Source organism: Vulpes vulpes, chromosome 6, assembly GCF_048418805.1.
Source record: "Vulpes vulpes isolate BD-2025 chromosome 6, VulVul3, whole genome shotgun sequence".
In the NCBI taxonomy this organism is placed as follows: domain Eukaryota; kingdom Metazoa; phylum Chordata; class Mammalia; order Carnivora; family Canidae; genus Vulpes; species Vulpes vulpes.
Window position 1 is genome coordinate 60,364,850 of NC_132785.1, and position 16,123 is coordinate 60,380,972.

General features: G+C 57.0%; 1 protein-coding gene across 50 annotated transcripts in view; it reads left to right on the forward strand.

Annotated features, from left to right (window-relative positions):
• The window catches only part of MCF2L (MCF.2 cell line derived transforming sequence like), a 128,934-nt gene that overhangs the window by 98,513 nt on the left and 14,298 nt on the right, over positions 1 to 16,123 (forward strand). For all 50 annotated transcript variants that reach the window (XM_072761063.1, XM_072761065.1, XM_026008823.2 and 47 more), the window contains 11 exons: positions 4,862 to 4,981; positions 7,432 to 7,548; positions 8,052 to 8,201; positions 8,825 to 8,949; positions 10,046 to 10,160; positions 13,336 to 13,455; positions 13,664 to 13,855; positions 14,254 to 14,445; positions 14,927 to 15,086; positions 15,745 to 15,815; positions 15,985 to 16,061. In XM_072761063.1, the coding sequence (XP_072617164.1) occupies positions 4,862 to 4,981; positions 7,432 to 7,548; positions 8,052 to 8,201; positions 8,825 to 8,949; positions 10,046 to 10,160; positions 13,336 to 13,455; positions 13,664 to 13,855; positions 14,254 to 14,445; positions 14,927 to 15,086; positions 15,745 to 15,815; positions 15,985 to 16,061 (1,439 nt within the window). The remainder of the gene's footprint in view (positions 1 to 4,861; positions 4,982 to 7,431; positions 7,549 to 8,051; positions 8,202 to 8,824; positions 8,950 to 10,045; positions 10,161 to 13,335; positions 13,456 to 13,663; positions 13,856 to 14,253; positions 14,446 to 14,926; positions 15,087 to 15,744; positions 15,816 to 15,984; positions 16,062 to 16,123) is intronic.

Sequence of the window (16,123 nt, forward strand, 5' to 3'; positions counted from 1 at the left end):
ACTGTGAGCCAGCCTGATTTGAGCTCAGCGTGTCCCAGACCTGCTGCTGAGCAAGGGCCCAGTGGAAGGCGCTGTGAGTCTGTGTGCGGTAAGAATGTGGTTTTTACCTGTAAGGCCAGTGCCACTGTGTGTGCAGAAAATGTACACCAAGTGTCCAGGGGTGCAGTGTCTTTAGGTCATCCAGTTAGTATTTCACACGTGGCAAAATAACATTGCATTAAACAACTCGTGCGTTCCTACTCTGTGCTACTTACTAGAGTCTGAGCATGAAGTGCTGAGCGCTGATGGAGGTGAGGACAGAAGTGTGAGCACCAGGAGGGCTTCCCCATGGAGGTGATGCTGGATGAGTGTCAGAGGGGGAGGGGGAGTTGTCTAGCAGAGAGAGGATGATGAGCAAACCCCTTGGGGTATGAGCAGAGGCAGGAGGTCTGGGGGTGCAGGGGGTGAGAGACGGGTTAGCAGGCGGTGGCATGTCCTGCTCCAGCCTCACGCAGGAGTTGGGAGCAGGGTGAGTTGTGCACAGCAGCCACTTGGGAGGTCCAGCCCTGACCAAGGCATGGCCAGCCTTCTCAGAACCAGTTTGCTTAGTGCCCAAGTACTTAGGCAGTTTAGAGGAAGTGGACACGGCATGCTCAGCCGGCAATAGCCAGAGGGGACAGGGCTGTGCGTACACTCGCCCTATGTTGTGGTCACCATGCTGCAGGGAGAGAAGGGACCAGGTCGCTCACATGGGGCAAAGTGGCTGGAGGTTGTCAGCCCTGCACAGCAGTTGGTAGGTCCCAGCACGCCAGCGGGTGGGGGTGCCAGTCCACACAGAGTGTTCCAGAAGGGAAGGTGGACATCCCACAGCGCACCACCGAGAGTACTCTGTATCATGCGAGGCCTTCCTGCAAGTCACACCCTTCCTGTGTTTTGTTCATTGAAGTGTCTGTTTCTTCCTTTTTTTTTTTTAAGATTTTTATTTATTTATTCTTTATTTTAAGATTTTATTTATTTATTAATGAGAGACACACAGAGAAAGAGACAGAGACATAGGCAGAGGGAGAAACAGGCTCCATGCAAGGAGCCCGACGTGGGACTCGATCCCAGGACTCCAGGATCACACCCTGGGATGAAGGCAGTGCTAAACCGCTGCGCCACCCGGGCTGCCTGAAGTCTGTTTCTTCCTGGTGTTTGTAACCGTCCCTGACACCTACTGAGGGGGTTGTTAGAGGCCGCGTCCTGAGCCCCTGCATCTGGACCTCATGGCCAGGGCTGCGGGAGGCCTGTGCTTACCGCCGACCTGCAGAGTCACGCCCTCCTGCACAGTCACACCCTGGGGTACTTAGTGCACAGTGTGTGCTGGATTTTTGGCCATCATCAGCCAGACTGAGCTGCTCCATCTTCTGGTTACCTGTGTGATGCCAGGCTGGAAACAGGTGACTCTGAGAACCTGGGGACAGTTTTCAAACAGCGGTCCCCAGGCCCTGGGTTCCGGAGGCTCCAGCATGTCCAGCAGTGTTGGTTGTATGTTTGGACACACACGGTCCTCTGGGATGTATGTCCAGAAACCACGTCACTCCCCATCTCGAGATGACATTTCTGTGGCCTTTGCATTGTGCGCATTCCCATGGCGCAGGGTAAACAGGATCACTGGACATGGAACCTGTTCCAGCCCCTCTGGGGTCGCCGAGGAGATTTGTAACCGTCATCCCAAATCCTCCTTCCACTTACCTGTTTGTGAAATGACACTTTTGGAAGATGCAGGAAGGTAAAGGCTAGGAAAGACTGGAGTGGAGAGATGGCCAGGCAGGAAGTGTCTCCCACCTCCAGCCGCTGGCAGCCCCGCTGCCCATGGACTTCATCTCAGTGGCATTTTGGGAGAACAGGGCTCAGCATCTTCTAAGTCCAAACTCTCGTCCTCCCCACACACCTGCCATGAGGGGCACATGAGGGTGATAAAAACAGTAATGAAATTTAGAACCAATGACTCACTGTCGCCTCTGGAGAGAGACTTTCCTAAGGAACTTTCCTTAAATAGAGGTGGCCAGCTTCACAAGATGCTGGTGACAGGTCCATGCAGGCCCCTCAGTGACAGGTGACCCAGAACCTGCCCGCGGGGCTTCTGACCTTCAGCGCTCTTCCTCTGCATTCTTTCCTTTCCACTCAAAGGAGCCAAACTGCATGGGCGCCTCTGGCGGGAGTGGGGATGGGCGCCCTGCCTGGGGGGCTGCCCCAGTCACACCCCTTCGGGTGCCCAGGCCCAGCTGCCAGTGGCGAATGCGGCTGAATGGAGAGACTGTGGCCCCTGGTCACTACTGGTCAGAGCCCTGCTGCCCCTGCGGCCTTGGACATTTAGCTGGTGCCCATCCCCTGGGGTTACAGGGCTGTGCAGACGTGTTGGGGACCCTGGGGAGGGCGTGAGCCTCCTCCCACCCAGAGGCCATGGACGGCCAGGTGTGGGCATCTTCCTGGGGGCTCTGGGTATGAAGGTGGCTGCAGGCAGGGGATCCTCCAATGGGATCTTGGGGTACAGGGCCAGAGACACAGCCCAGAGTCACCAGTAGGCGGGTGGTGGCTTCAAACTCCCAATGAGGCAGCATTGGGAACATCTGCAGGTGCGGCAGGCTCTGCAGGTGGCCGGGAGAGGAAGAGAATCCCCAAGGGAAGGTGAGGCATGCGCTGTGGCCCACGAGTGGGGGCGGGAGGTGGCCCCGCCAGGACGATCATCAGTCATCAGCAGCCTTGGGTCAGGTGCACATGCAGCAGAGACACAGGGATGGGAGCCACCTGCCTGAGGGCCCAGGCAGGCGCTGAGCAGGATAGGGCTGAGGTCAGGAGGCCACTGCAGGCTGGGCTCTGGACTCTGGCTTGTTTGCAGGGGGGCAGGTGCGGGAGTCTCTGGAAGTTTTGTGTAGGAGGTATCCTGACACCACTAATACCTTACAAGGGTCACAGTGGCTCTTCTGTGGAGAACAGACTCAGGGCCGAGGTTGGCAGGGGTGGGGTGGGGAGCTCAGTTGGTGGAGAAGGACTGGGGGGCCCGGGGTCAGGATATGAAGGGGGAGTTCACATGCTGTGGGCCCAGGGGGAAGGGGCAGGCAGGAGGGCCCTGGGTGTGGGCCCAACACTGACTGGTCCCTGGCACAGGTGAGACACCCACCTGGGGCAGCCTGATGCCCACAGGTCCAGACCTCATTCAAGGCTGTTCTCCCCACTTTTCTCCTGTTCCAGGGACTTGCTCTCACGTGGAGATGAGAGGCCCCTGGAGTCGCTCAGTGCAGGTCCAGCCTTGGGGGCTTGGGGTGAGGCCAGGGTCTCACCCGGGTGGCCCTGAGGCTGTGGGCCAGGGCGGGAGCTGTCACCGGGTCCCTGCTCCTGTGGCACCAGCTTCTCGATGGGACCCCAGGGCCCAAGGGCTGTATCGGGTGGGCGGTCTGGGAGCATCACCTGCTTAGTGGCAGCACCCAGGCATTGACTGCTTCCTGGGAAGTGAAGCAGCCAGAGCCATGGTTCCTGGAGACCTAGGCTCCTGAGGATGCCTGCTGGGATGGGGCTGGTCAGGGGGCACAGGCCAGGCTCCCTCCCCACCAGGGCAGCTCCCTTGCCAGCACCTCGCCCTGGGGCTCATGTCCACCAGTCCTGCGCAGGGCAGGGTGGGTGTGACAGTGCTCCCAGGGGCTGCAGCCTGGGCGTCCATCTCGGTGGACAGGGGAGCAGCTGAGACTCATGGATCTATGAGCTGCAGAGAGCGCCGTGGACAGGCTGGTGCCCTGGCCTGCCCTGTGGCTCTGTCAGCCCAGGCTCTGCCTATCTTTGCTGTAGATCCCGTTTTACTGCGTGTGACCCGGTCATCCAGAAACCAACCTCCGTTCCTTCAGAATGTCTTTGTCGGGTAATGGGGTCTTCCTGGGAATCAGGGTCTGGAAGTGACCTGGTACCCAGGACAAGCTTTCACTAAATACCTGCCATGCCTCATTGCTGAGGCTTTGTGCAAGTGCTGTGCGTGGCTGTGCATCAGGAGAGTGCGTGGGGAAGCCTCTTTCTTGTCCCTGCTTTACACATGGGGAAACAGAGGCAAGGGCAGGCCAGTGTCTTGCCTGAGGTCACATGCCTCATACGCAGAGCTGGGGGCCAACTATACTCATGTAACTGTGTCTATAGGCATGTGCACTGGCATGTGAGCTCACTCACTTGTCCCTGTTTGAAGAATGCTTGTGTGTGTCCACGTGGCTTTGTGTTTATTTGACCAGTGTCTGCTCCCTGGGGCTGTCCTGCATTGGTCCCCAGATGGGGCTGGAAACGACCGTCCCCGCCTCACAGTCTGGAGCTGGGGGTCCAAGGCACAGGTGCTGGCAGGCTGGTTCTGGGGCCGCGAGGGAGATGCTGTCCCTGCCCGCAGCTGCTGGGGGCTTCTGGCAGTCCCTGGCATTCGTTGGCTGGTAGACATGCCCCTGTCTGCACATGACATCTCCCCACGTGTCCAAGTGTCTCCATGAGGACCTGGCATGTTGGCTCCAGTCCCCACCAATGGCCTCACATAAACTTGGTCATTTCTGTGCAGACTTTGTCTGCAAATGTCACGTCCTGAGGGGTTGGAACTTTATGTATGAGTCTGTGGGGACGCAGCTCAGCTTCTAACAAGTGTAATAGGCTGGAAACCCATGTGGCATGCTTGCACCAGCACCAGCACCGTGATGTTTCCCTTTTCTTTTAAGAGGGGAGTCATCTCTAACAGAACCAGGGCCAGTGACCACATCTGTCCCAGAGGGACATCCTCACAGTCTGCAGCACATGGTCAGTGGCGGGTGGGTGAGGACCCGTGACCGGTAGCACGTCTGTCCATGGCATGTCTGCCCACAGCCCTCCTGTCCTCTTACAGGCATCCTTTCCAGCAAACCTGCAGCTCGTCCTTGTCCTGCGTCCGACAGGGTTTTTCCAACGGGCTCTCTCTGACCTCGCTTTCAAATTCAATAGAGATGACCTTAAGATGAAGGTGCCGGTGAGTACACCCTACCCCAGCTCTAGGGTGGAACTGCGATCTGGACCCCTGCGCCATCAGGGAGACTTTGAGGGCCCAGCCCAAGCACAGCAGGTGCACCCATCACACAGAGCAGCTCCGGCGGGAGCTGTTCATCCTCCTAATGCTGCCCAAAGCAGCAGGGTCCTTCCCTCCTTCACACTCCCCAGGGAGTGTCCACACTGTGGAGGTGTAGGCACTTCATGAGAGCTGCGAGCCTAGAACTTTCTGACTGAGTGAGGGTCAGGCCAAGGAACAAGAGAACCCAATGGGCCTCCTCATGAGGAATAGCCAGGCTCAGCTGGTGTTGGGGTCAAGACAGGGCCAGGGGAGTGGGTGCCAGTGTTCCTGGGCCTGCAGGGTGGGTGGCCCCTGCCTCATCTCCTCACCCTAGCAGCACGTGCAGCCTGCCACCAGCCACTGCCCTTGAGGAAACAAGGCCACACAGGGTCCCTTCCACCTGTGTGCCCAGGAAGCCTGTGTCCCGTGACGCCTGCTTGCCAGCCCATGTCACACCAGCTACGGGAGCAGCACCGGGCCTGGACCACCAGGCAGCCTCCCCCCCAGGTGCATTTGTTCTCCAGGAAATCACCCCTCTATTGCAAGGAGGACGAGAACATACGGGGCCAGCCCCCAGGCACCTTGGTGGTGGTTGTCTGAGTCTTTCCTGCTCCTCAGTGTACAGGATAGCAGGCACTCTGTGCGGTCAGGGGCCGTGAGTGAGGCGTCACCAGGCCTTGTGGGCAGGTGGCACTCAATAGCCCCAAACCATGGGCTTTGGGGTCATGGGGGACACCAGGGCACTCACTGTGTTTGCAGCACCGGACGCCTTCACTTCTGATGACCCATGTCCTGGGAGCAGGTCAGGACAAAACTGCAGACATGCCGGCTAGAGGCGAGGGTCCATCACTAAAACCACCAGTGCCTGGCCTCCTCCTCCGACAGCCACGTTGCAACACCCACATGTCCTGCCTTCCCTACTCTGGGCCAGGGAACCTCGATAACTAACGATGGGTCTCAACACAGACATGTAGGAGGAAAGCAGACGGGCCTGTCCTAAGGGTGGCAGCGTGCCCTACAGATGGCACTCTTGGCCCAAATCAGTGAGTTCTGAAAAATCATCACTGAGTCTTCAGCTCACTGACCCATTTTAGATACCTCTTTAAAGTTGTAGAAAAATCCTCTCAAGAATGCCATTGTTAAAATGCTCACTTTAGCAAAATGTCACGTTTCGGTGCTGTGTGCAGACCTTATGGAGGACAGGAAAGCTCAAGAGAAACGGTCTCTGCATCTTCTCTAGTTAGTTGTACACAAAGCACATGCAGGGTTTAGCTGAGATGCAGAAGTCACAAGGCAGGTGACACAGATGCTCTGATGGCCCAGCCAATCAGTCTTCGGCCATCCGGGTCATGAGACAGGGTTACCTAGACACACATGGGGGTTATGTGAGAGTTGCAGAGAGTCCTGTGTGCTGAGACCTGATGTCCACCTCCAGGGACACCTCAGCCTCTTGCATGGTGGTCATGACTTTGGGATCTCAGCAGCCTGTGGACAGTTTGGGCTGTGTTATCCTCTGGAGGGGGAGGTGTGTTCAGCGGGACCACCACACCATGACCATCAGAAACATCTCCCGATTTGCCAGGTGTCCCCTTGGTGGTTCTGCACCGAGAACCCCAGCGAGAACCCCCAGCTTAAAACTCACATGGCGTTCAGTAAACACAGGATGGTGTCTGATAACATTTGGCCTGTTTTGCAGTATCTGTGTGACCTCTTACAAGCAAAGGCTGTATCTTTATCCAAAACTCGTGGACAGAATGTCCCCCAAAGGGCAAGAAAAATAGACACGTTGTCCCTGTGGCACTGTGTCCCACAGAAGGGCACGACCTGACTCCAGTGTTACATCAGTGACCACACTCTGACTCGAAGCTGTCTTCTGTCGTGTCAGAGGGCTGCTCAGTTCCCACCAGGAACTCCCCTTGCCAGGGAGCCGAGAGTGCCCATCAGGTTCAAATACCTTCCTTTGATGCTGAGATGGGTCTTTTTTTTTTTTTTTTTATTCATGAGAAACAGAGAGAGAGAGAGGCAGAGACGCAGGCAGAGGGAGAAGCAGGTTCCCTGCAGGGAGCCTGACGTGGGACTTGATCCCAGGTCTCCAGGATCATGGCCTGGGCCCAAGGCAGGCACTAAACTGCTGAGCCACCCAGGCTGCCCTCTGAGACAGGTCATTATGGGCCCATTTCACGTGGAGGCAACAGAGAGAATGAGCAACTTTGCCTAACATCCACCAGCCCGGACATGGTGGGGCTGGGATCTCAGCCTGGGACCCCCACCAGCGCCTCCCAGCCCTGCTACCACCATCACTGACCAGGGGAGAGCATTGCTCCCTGGCCAGGGGGCGGTCTCATTATGGGGCGGCTTCCTTCTTCCTCTAGGTCATAATGCTGAGCTCAGTACCAGAACTACACGGTTACATCGACAAGTCCCAGCTGACCGAGGACCTGGGTGGGACCCTGGATTACTGCCACACCAGGTGGCTGTGTCACCGCACTGTGAGTCCTGCTGCCTCCCACACGTGGCTGCTGGTGGTGGGCCGTGGGTCTCCTCCCCCCCCCCCCATTATTGGTTGAATAGCTTCTGCATGACAATGCTGTCTTTTCCAAAGACATGTTCCCAATAACCTCAGTGTCTTCCCGAGAACAAGGAGATGGTCTCAGTGGACTGTCATCTGAAGAAACAACATAAATAATAAGTTTGGGAGTGGTTTTCTCTGGGCTCAGAGACAGAAGAGACAGAAGGCCCCTCGGGTGGTGGTTGCAGCTCTTGCGCTTTTCTGAACCGGGGAGAGACAGGCACAGGATGACTCCAGCGGGTAGGAACCTACATAGACAGTGCCTGGTACGTGTCTGAGGTCAAGAGGCTCAGAGACCACCCCACCAATGGCCCCACGCCCTCCCCGAGATGCCCATGCGCTCTGCCCCAGACACCGGCTTTCAAGGCAGCAGGAGGGGGTGTGTGCGCACAGCTCGATGATGCTGTTCTTCTTCTTCCCAAGGCAATTGAAAGTTTCGCCCTCATGGTCAAGCAGACAGCTCAGATGCTACAGTCCTTTGGGACTGAGCTGGCCGAAACGGAGCTGCCCAACGACGTGCAGTCCACGAGCTCAGTGCTCTGTGCACACACGGAGAAGAAGGACAAAGCAAAGGTACATGTGGTTTCTGTGTGAGGTGATGAAGGGTAAGGAGCCTGGTGAGCATCCGGCAGGACAGAACAGAGGCCATTTCAATGATGCATTTGGTGCCAGGCGAGCTCTCTGAGAGCCCAAATGTGCTCCTTCCTAGAAGCGGCTCAGGGTCGGTGGGCCAGAGTGCAGCAGGGGCCAGCAGCCTCCCTCTGAGCGGGCTCCTTCCCTGTCCCTGATCTGCCTCTGGCCAGACACTTCTGCTTTACTAGCATGAGCAAGGCAGGATATCTGCCCTGGTTCCCAGACAGCAGGTGGGGGTCTGACATCTGTAAGCCAGCCCCCATCACTCCCAGGGAGCCTTGCTGGGTGGGCCATGATCCGCTTGCTGGTGGTCCTCAGGGGTGGCCACACCCAAGAGACCTTCAATCCCTTTGCTCCTGGCAATGAGGATGCCTCAGAAGCAGGCACATAGAGGTCCAGTTTCCTGTTACTCTCTTACCTCATCCTGCTGCCCCCAAGTGACCCATCACGCTGGCCATGCCCGGCCCACAGCCAGAGGGTCTTCGCATACGTGCCGCCCTTCAGCAGCTCTAGGGGAGATGCGGGAGTGAGCCTGGGGTGCACGCGCCATGCTATCCCCGCAGGAGGACATGAGGTTGGCATTGGATGAGGGGCAGAGCATCCTGGAGAACATCAGGGAACCTCTGGCCAAGAGTGGGGAGCAGAGCCTGAACCAGGATGAACTGGACAACCAGACCACTGTGCAGAGGTAAGGGCCCAGGCTGGAGGCGGAGCAACAAGCAGCTGGCTGAGGACAGAGCAGCAGATGACACACGGGCCCCCATCTCCTCGTCCTAACGGGAAACAAGGGGACCACTTTCCATACTGCCGACATGCTTTTCTTCCAAACCCTAAAGAAAGCAGCTGTTCTGGGGAGGAGGAGTTCTCAGAGTGCTGGTTCTTTTTTGCAAGAGTGGGGGATTAAATGTCCAGGTGCTGGTGCTGACAAGACATTGCCAGGCCCTCGCCCATCCCACCCTCCTCTCTCTGCCCACCTGGCTGGCTTGTGCCCTTGAGACCCAGGGCTTCTCTCCTTCACTGTGAAGGGGACGGGGTTCACATCCTCCTTGGGCCTCAGTTGCCCAACAGTGCCATGACGGGGGCTGCTGTACCCCAACACCCTTGGCATCCTGGAATGGCTGCAGCTGCACACATAGACCAGGTCCTCGCTCAAGGAGGAGGTGGGCATAGGAACCGAGCAGCCAGACGGCCTGTTGATGGCACCCAGTCCACCACAGGCTGACTCAGGTGCAGACCCAGATGGGTTCTTAAGCTCTCCCCTCTTGGCCACAGTGCACACAACAGGGGGCAGATGTTCTATGCCGGTGATGCGGGGCAGCCTCAGGGGGACACGGGCCCATGCAGATGTGAATTCACGAATGAAGGACGGGGAGCTAACCCCAGCACTGACGGGGTGACACACGTGGGTCTCAGGCATGGTTACTGGCCTGGGAGCCGGGTCAGTGGATGGTGGCAGCTCACCGCACCCTTCATCCCCAAACCAAATCTAGTAGGGAGAAGCCCAGACCGTTGCCCTCTCAACCTTGTAAAACACTCAGCCCAGCCCTGTGCCATGTGGCTCCTGGGGGGCGCTGGTGGGCCCCAGGAAAGAGGTGTGGGTGCAGCGACCCCAGCCAGGAACGCCCCCCTGCTCTGCCTCTGAGATGCCTGTCCCTCTGGCACGGCTGGCCCTGCGAATCCCATGTCCAGGGCCCGAGAGAGGTGGCAAGGGTGCCGGCGGGCAGCTGGAGATGGAGCCCACGCCCCAGTCACCACGCGCTCAGACAGAGCCTCTCCTCTCCCAGGCTCCTGGCCCAGCTGAACGAGACCGAGGCTGCCTTCGATGAGTTCTGGGCAAAGCACCAGCAGAAGCTCCAGCAGTGTCTGCAGCTCCGGCACTTTGAGCAGGACTTCCGAGAGGTGAGCAACTACCGTGGGGGTGCCTGGTGGTGGGCACCTGGTGCTGTGGCCACAGGAGGCCGGTAAGGTGGCCTGGATAGACCCGCCACAGCAGGCTTAGCTGCCCAGGTGATGGTCAGCAGTCTCTCCATCTGCCACTTGGAGCCGAAGACCCGGTGGGACCAGACCTTGAAACATGTGGCAAGTGAGTCACGGCACGTGGCAGGTGACACTCTGTGTTATCGGAGCATGCTTCCCTCTGCCTTCCTTGTGGACGAGCCAGGAGCCATCCGTATGCTCCCTCATCCAGTATGCACTTATCCTGTGCCTGCTGCATGCTTGAAAGCAGCCAGCCCACTCAGATCGGGTAGCACAGGGCTGGCGGGAGCGACATGCTACCGTCTGTTCATGGTCAGCGACAGGACTCAGCAGAACCCCTGGGTCATTTATTTACGTGGAGTAAACACATTGAGCCGCCCTTATGCCCTTGTCCCCCGCAGAAAATTTTCCTGTCCCTCTGGTCCAGGCGGTGGGTAGGGGGATCTCACATGCCCCAGAAATAAGTAACTACCCCAAGTCCAGCACTAAAGCTGTGGCAAGGCCGAGTGTAAGGTGAGCAGAACCCACTGTTCCGACCCCCCAGTCCTGAAATGTCAGCTTCTGGGAAACAGGATTGGTTCAGTGGCACTGATGGAGCTCACTTGGGGGGGCTCTCTGATTGGGATCAGAGAGGTGACCCCAGCCAAGCAGCATGAACAGCACGTGTGGGAGCAGATGGAGAACACAGTCCCGCTGGAGAGGCTGAGGAAGCCTCCCCGACAGACAAGTATGGGGGTGGTGGTAGATCTGCCTGCAGCTGTGAAATTATCCAGCCTGACTTCAACGTGCCCTCCAGCCTGTGGCTGCAGAGCCTCATCTGCAAACCCTCTCAGGGTCGCGGTTCAAACAACGACGCAGTTAGGACACGGAATATCTCATCCCAACACAGACCCCGTTCTCTCCTCTAGACACGCCTCCCTCCCCCCCCCACCTGAGCCCCATCCCCTCCCTCTCCCCTCCTGAACCCCATCCCCTCCACCTCACCCCTCCAGAGCCCCATCCCCTCCCATTCTTCCCTCCCGAGTGCACATTCTCTCCCACTCACCCCCCTGCTGAACCCCTGATCTCTCTCTGTTTCCGTATGCCATCTTTTCAAGAATGTTCTAGAAATGGTGTCATGCATACTTACCTTCTGGGCCTGACCCTTCACACAGCAGAATGGATGCAAGTGTTTCAGGTTCACACCTGTGACCGCTGAGTGGTTAGTGCCTGGGGGTTGGGGCATGCCACAGTTTAACCTGGCACCTATTGAAGGACACCTGCGCTGTTCCCTGTTTCCAGGACTTTTCTACCATAAAGAAGCTGTTATAAACATTCACGTGCAGCTTTTTGTGTGAATATAGCTGTCGTTTCTCTGAGGTCGGTGCTCAGGAGAACAGCCGTGGGTCCTGGTCACCGCACGTTTAGCCTCCTGAGAAGCTGCTGCTCTGTTCCCGGAGCACCTGCCCCTCTGTGCGCCCAGCAGCATGCCCGGACGGCACCTGGCGGTGTGCTTACCTGACACAGTGCTCACGGGCGTGTGGTGCCAGCTAGCTGTGGCTCCACTCTGTGTCCCCCTTGCAACATATGCTGCGGAGTAGCCTTCCTGGCTCACTGGTCATCAGTTTGTGCTCTGGGTAAAACGTCTCTACTTCCATGGTTACCTGTTTTCTGACCAAATTGTCTTGGTTCTGGTTTTGGTTTTTCACCACTGGGACTGGGAGTTCCCTACATATGAGGTCCTGGTCTCGGTCAGATGCATGGCTGAAACATCTCTTCCTCACTGCCCCTGGCCTCTTCATCTGCACGTAGAGCTCTGCACACAGGAAGGTGTTCGTTTTGGTAAAGTCCAGTTTATCAACTTTTTCTTGTAAGGATCATGTTTTTGGCATGATCCTATATCCTGGATCCCAGCTATGTTCTTCCAGGCTTTTCTTCCTAAAAGCTTTGTAGTTTTACCTTTAAGTCCATGATCCACTTTGAGCTAACTTTGTGTGGGGTGAGAATCGGGTCATGGTTCAGTGTTTAGTCTCTGGGTGTCCAGGGGCCCTGGCCGCACTCACTCGTCAGAAAGACTCTTTCTTCTCTGTTGGGCTGCTTTTCCCCTTTGCTCAGAAATCAGTGGGGCAGACGTGTTTGGGTCTGCTTCTGGATGTGTGTCCCACTGTCAGCGCTGTGCAGCCTTACTGTGCACTTGAAATCAGTGGATCGTTCCTCCCGCCTCCTTTTCTCTCCCCAGAATCATTTTTGCACTTCTAGTTCCTTGGCTTTTCCACATATGTTTAAAACAATCTTGTCTAGATCTGCACAGTTATGCTGGAGTTTTGATAGGAACTGCATCAAACCCGTGTTTTGAGGAGAGTCAACATCTTCCCTACATTGAGTCTCACTATCAATGATTTTCTGAAGATTTTCTTCATCAATGTTGTATGGTTTTTCAGCAAACCAGTTTACTGTGTGTTCTGTTTGGTGTACACTCAAGCATTTCATTTTTTTTAAAGATTTATTTATTTATTCATGAGAGACACAGAGAGAGACAGAGGCAGAGACACAGGCAGAGGAAGAAGGAGGCTCCATGCAGGGACTCAGTCCCGGCTCCTCAGGATCAGGCCTTGGGCCAAAGGCGGGCACTAAACCACTGAGCCACCCAGGGATCCCCCTCAAGCATTTCATTTTTAAGCAATTGTAAATATTGTTTTTAATTTTGGAATTTACATATTCATGCTATATGTAGAAATACAGCTGATTCTTGTATGTGTATTTTGTCTCCTGAAACCTTGATGAACTCACTGATTCCAGGAGTCATTTTGTAGAGTTTGGAAGATTTCCTGCATAGACTAGATCAAGTTGTGTACAGATGGGGACAGCCTGATTCTTCCCTTTTTCATTTGTCTTTCATTTGTTTGTATTTTTACATATGTAGGTAGCTATTTTGCTGTTTTACACAAGCTGAGTAACAGTAATGAGAGAGGACATCCCTGCCTTGTTCCCAGTCTCAGAAGGAAAGTGCTGTTCTCTGTCTCCTGTGACTACTGGCTCTGCCTCCTCCCCCCTTCTGGCTTTGGGCAGGGCCTCCCTCCCTGACATGGCCCTGCCTTCTACCCCTCTGGTGTTTCAGGTCAAATCCTCCTTAGATGCACTGGCCCAGAAGATAGCCACCTTCACCGACGTGGGCAACAGCCTGGCACACGCAGAGCACCTCCTAAAGGACCTTGCCAGCTTTGAGGAGAAGTCTAGCGTAAGGACAGTCACGTGGGTGGCTTTGGGCAGGGGACAGCCCAGGGGTGGTGCTCATGGCACCCTAGGATCACCTAGGAAGGCACAGGAGTGGGGCTGTCTCTCCATCAGGTGGGCTCCACCCACCAACCCCCAGCCATGCAACCCTCCCACGGCTTACTCTCATGAACATGAGCGGAGCTGTGTGTCTGGGGCGGCTCTCCCCGCAGGCCTCTGTCAAGCGGGCCCACACCCTGTCCCTGGAGGGTGAGAAGCTCATTGACACCAAGCACTACGCCGTGGACTCCATCCGCCCCAAGTGCCACGAGCTCCAGTACCTCTGTGACCAGTTTGCAGCCGAGGTCGAGAGGAGGAGGGGGCTTCTCAGCAAGTCCCTGGAGCTGCATGGCCTCTTGGAAGCAGTAAGACCCCCACCCCTACTCTCCTGGTCCCGCCTGGCCTGCTCCTTCCACATGGACCTAAGTCAGTGGCTGGAAGCTGGCCCCACACGCTGCTGTCTGTGGGCCTTTCTCGAGGCCCAGCCACTCACAGCTGGCCGTGTTGCAGAATTCATTTTGCTGCCTCTGACATTCTTTCCAAGGGCCACACCTAGCATGCGGCTCATTTCCTATACTTTCTCTGGGTGAACAAGTCTGGTCCAGGGATGCAAGTGGCTTTGGGGTGCTGTGCAGCTGTGCTGTGCTGCGGAGGATCCCCAAAGCCTGGTGGCAGCAGGCCGTGGGTAGGACGGCCGGCAGGGCATGGGCAGAGCACCCCTGACAATGCCGTTCTGTCCCTCTGCAACATTTCCCACGTCCAGTCTATGAAGTGGTGCGATGAGGGCATCTACCTGCTGGCCTCACAGCCTGTGGACAAGTGCCAGTCCCAGGATGGTGCAGAGGCCGCACTGCAGGAAATTGAGAAATTTCTGGAGACCGGTGCAGAAAATAAGATCCAGGAGCTCAATAAAATTTACCAGGACTACGAATCCATCCTCACCAAAGACCTGATGGTAAGAGGAGCCGGGGTGTGCCGATGGTGGGGAGTCACGCCTGATGAGCAGAAGGATCCCATGAGGAACTCTCAGTGCATCGTGGGTGCTCATAGGGCTCAGCTTCCCTTTCAGCACGTTCTCTCTCACAGGGCGGTCTTCCTGCCCCCAGGTCCCTTCCCTTCTTGACAGAGCAGCCACTGCTGGGGGCCTTGTGTCCTGTGACACTGATCCCAACCCCCTGCTGTTACCCAGCCATACGTCCCATCCTACCTCCAGGGGCCAGCAGACTCATGGGACTCTCATGTCCTCCCTTCCAGCTGACTCTTTCTAGCCTCACGTCCCCCATTCCAGGGGGTCCCACCTCTCCCGGCCACAGCAAGGGGGCAAGTACAGGATGGCTGCACAACAGCAGTGTCCTGGTGTCCCAAGCTCAAAGGAGAACATGCCTCTTAAACTGTGGCATCTCTTGTTCACAAGTCCGTATGCCCTGTCCCTTCAGGAGCACGTGCAGAAGGTCTTCCAGAAGCAAGAGGGCATGGAGGAGATGTTCCACCGGAGACAGGCAAGCCTGAAGAAGCTGGCAGCCAAGCAGATGAGGCCTGTGCAGCCAGTGGCGCCCCGGCCGGAGGCACTCACAAAATCACCCTGCCCCTCCCCAGGTGTGTGTGGTCACTGTTCTCTGGTCCATGGTGGGCCCTTGTCAATTAAGTTTTATCAGCATGTGGCCAGCGAGTGCAGCCAAGAGGATATGGGCCGGACATGGGAACATCCCAAGGAGCTCTTCCCTGACTCCAGTTTCTGCTCCCAGGCTGTCTGTGTTCATGCTGTTGCTAAAATAGTTCTCCCACAGCTCCGACCACAGCCCAGAGTCCCCAGGGCCATGGCCCTTTGTGGTCTCCCCCTTAGAGGCTGAGCAGGTGGCCCTGCTGTCTCCCCAAGCCCCTTCTGTGGGTGTGTGCCTGCCAGCTGCGTCAGGGCCTTGGTGAGGGAACCAAAAGCTGGTGAGACCCCAGAGAGTCAGCCCCCACCCACCCCCGCCACAGCAGGTGGCATCTGTCAGAGGACATCTTACCCCTGGCCCAGCAGTGTCAGGCCCCGCATGTGCACTGACTTGGCACTAGCTCAGGCGGCCTTCCATCTTCCACTCACCTGTCCCCCTACCTCCTCTCTCTCCACATCTCCTCTGCTTTTCTTGCCCTCCTGGGCGGGGGGCTCACTCCTGTTCCCTACAGGCAGACCCAAGCACTCCAGGACCTCTTTCCCCTCCAGACACAAGACACGAGGCCACGCCTTCCTTCTTCATTTCTTTCCAACCAGGCAGCCGGCGAGGCTCTGAGAACAGCTCTGAGGGCAGCACACTCCGGAGAGGGCCCTACAGGAGGGCCAAGGTGAGGCCGCTGTCCAGGCCACCTTCCCACGCCACCCTTACCGCCCCGCCTGTGCCATGGGTCTGGGGTTCCCTCCCCAGCAGGCAGTGCGATCAGGCTCCTTGAGTTCAGGACATGCGGCCACACCTCCTCTGAGCGCTCCACATACTGCACGCTATTCTCTCCCCAGAGCGAAGTGAGTGAGAGCCGGCAGGGTCGGAGCAGCTCCACGGGGCATGAGGAGGAGAGCCTGGCTGTCCTGCGGAGGTGAGTGGCCCGGGTCCAGGCCTGGCACGACCCTCTCAGATCTCAGCCTTTGGCCACGGGGA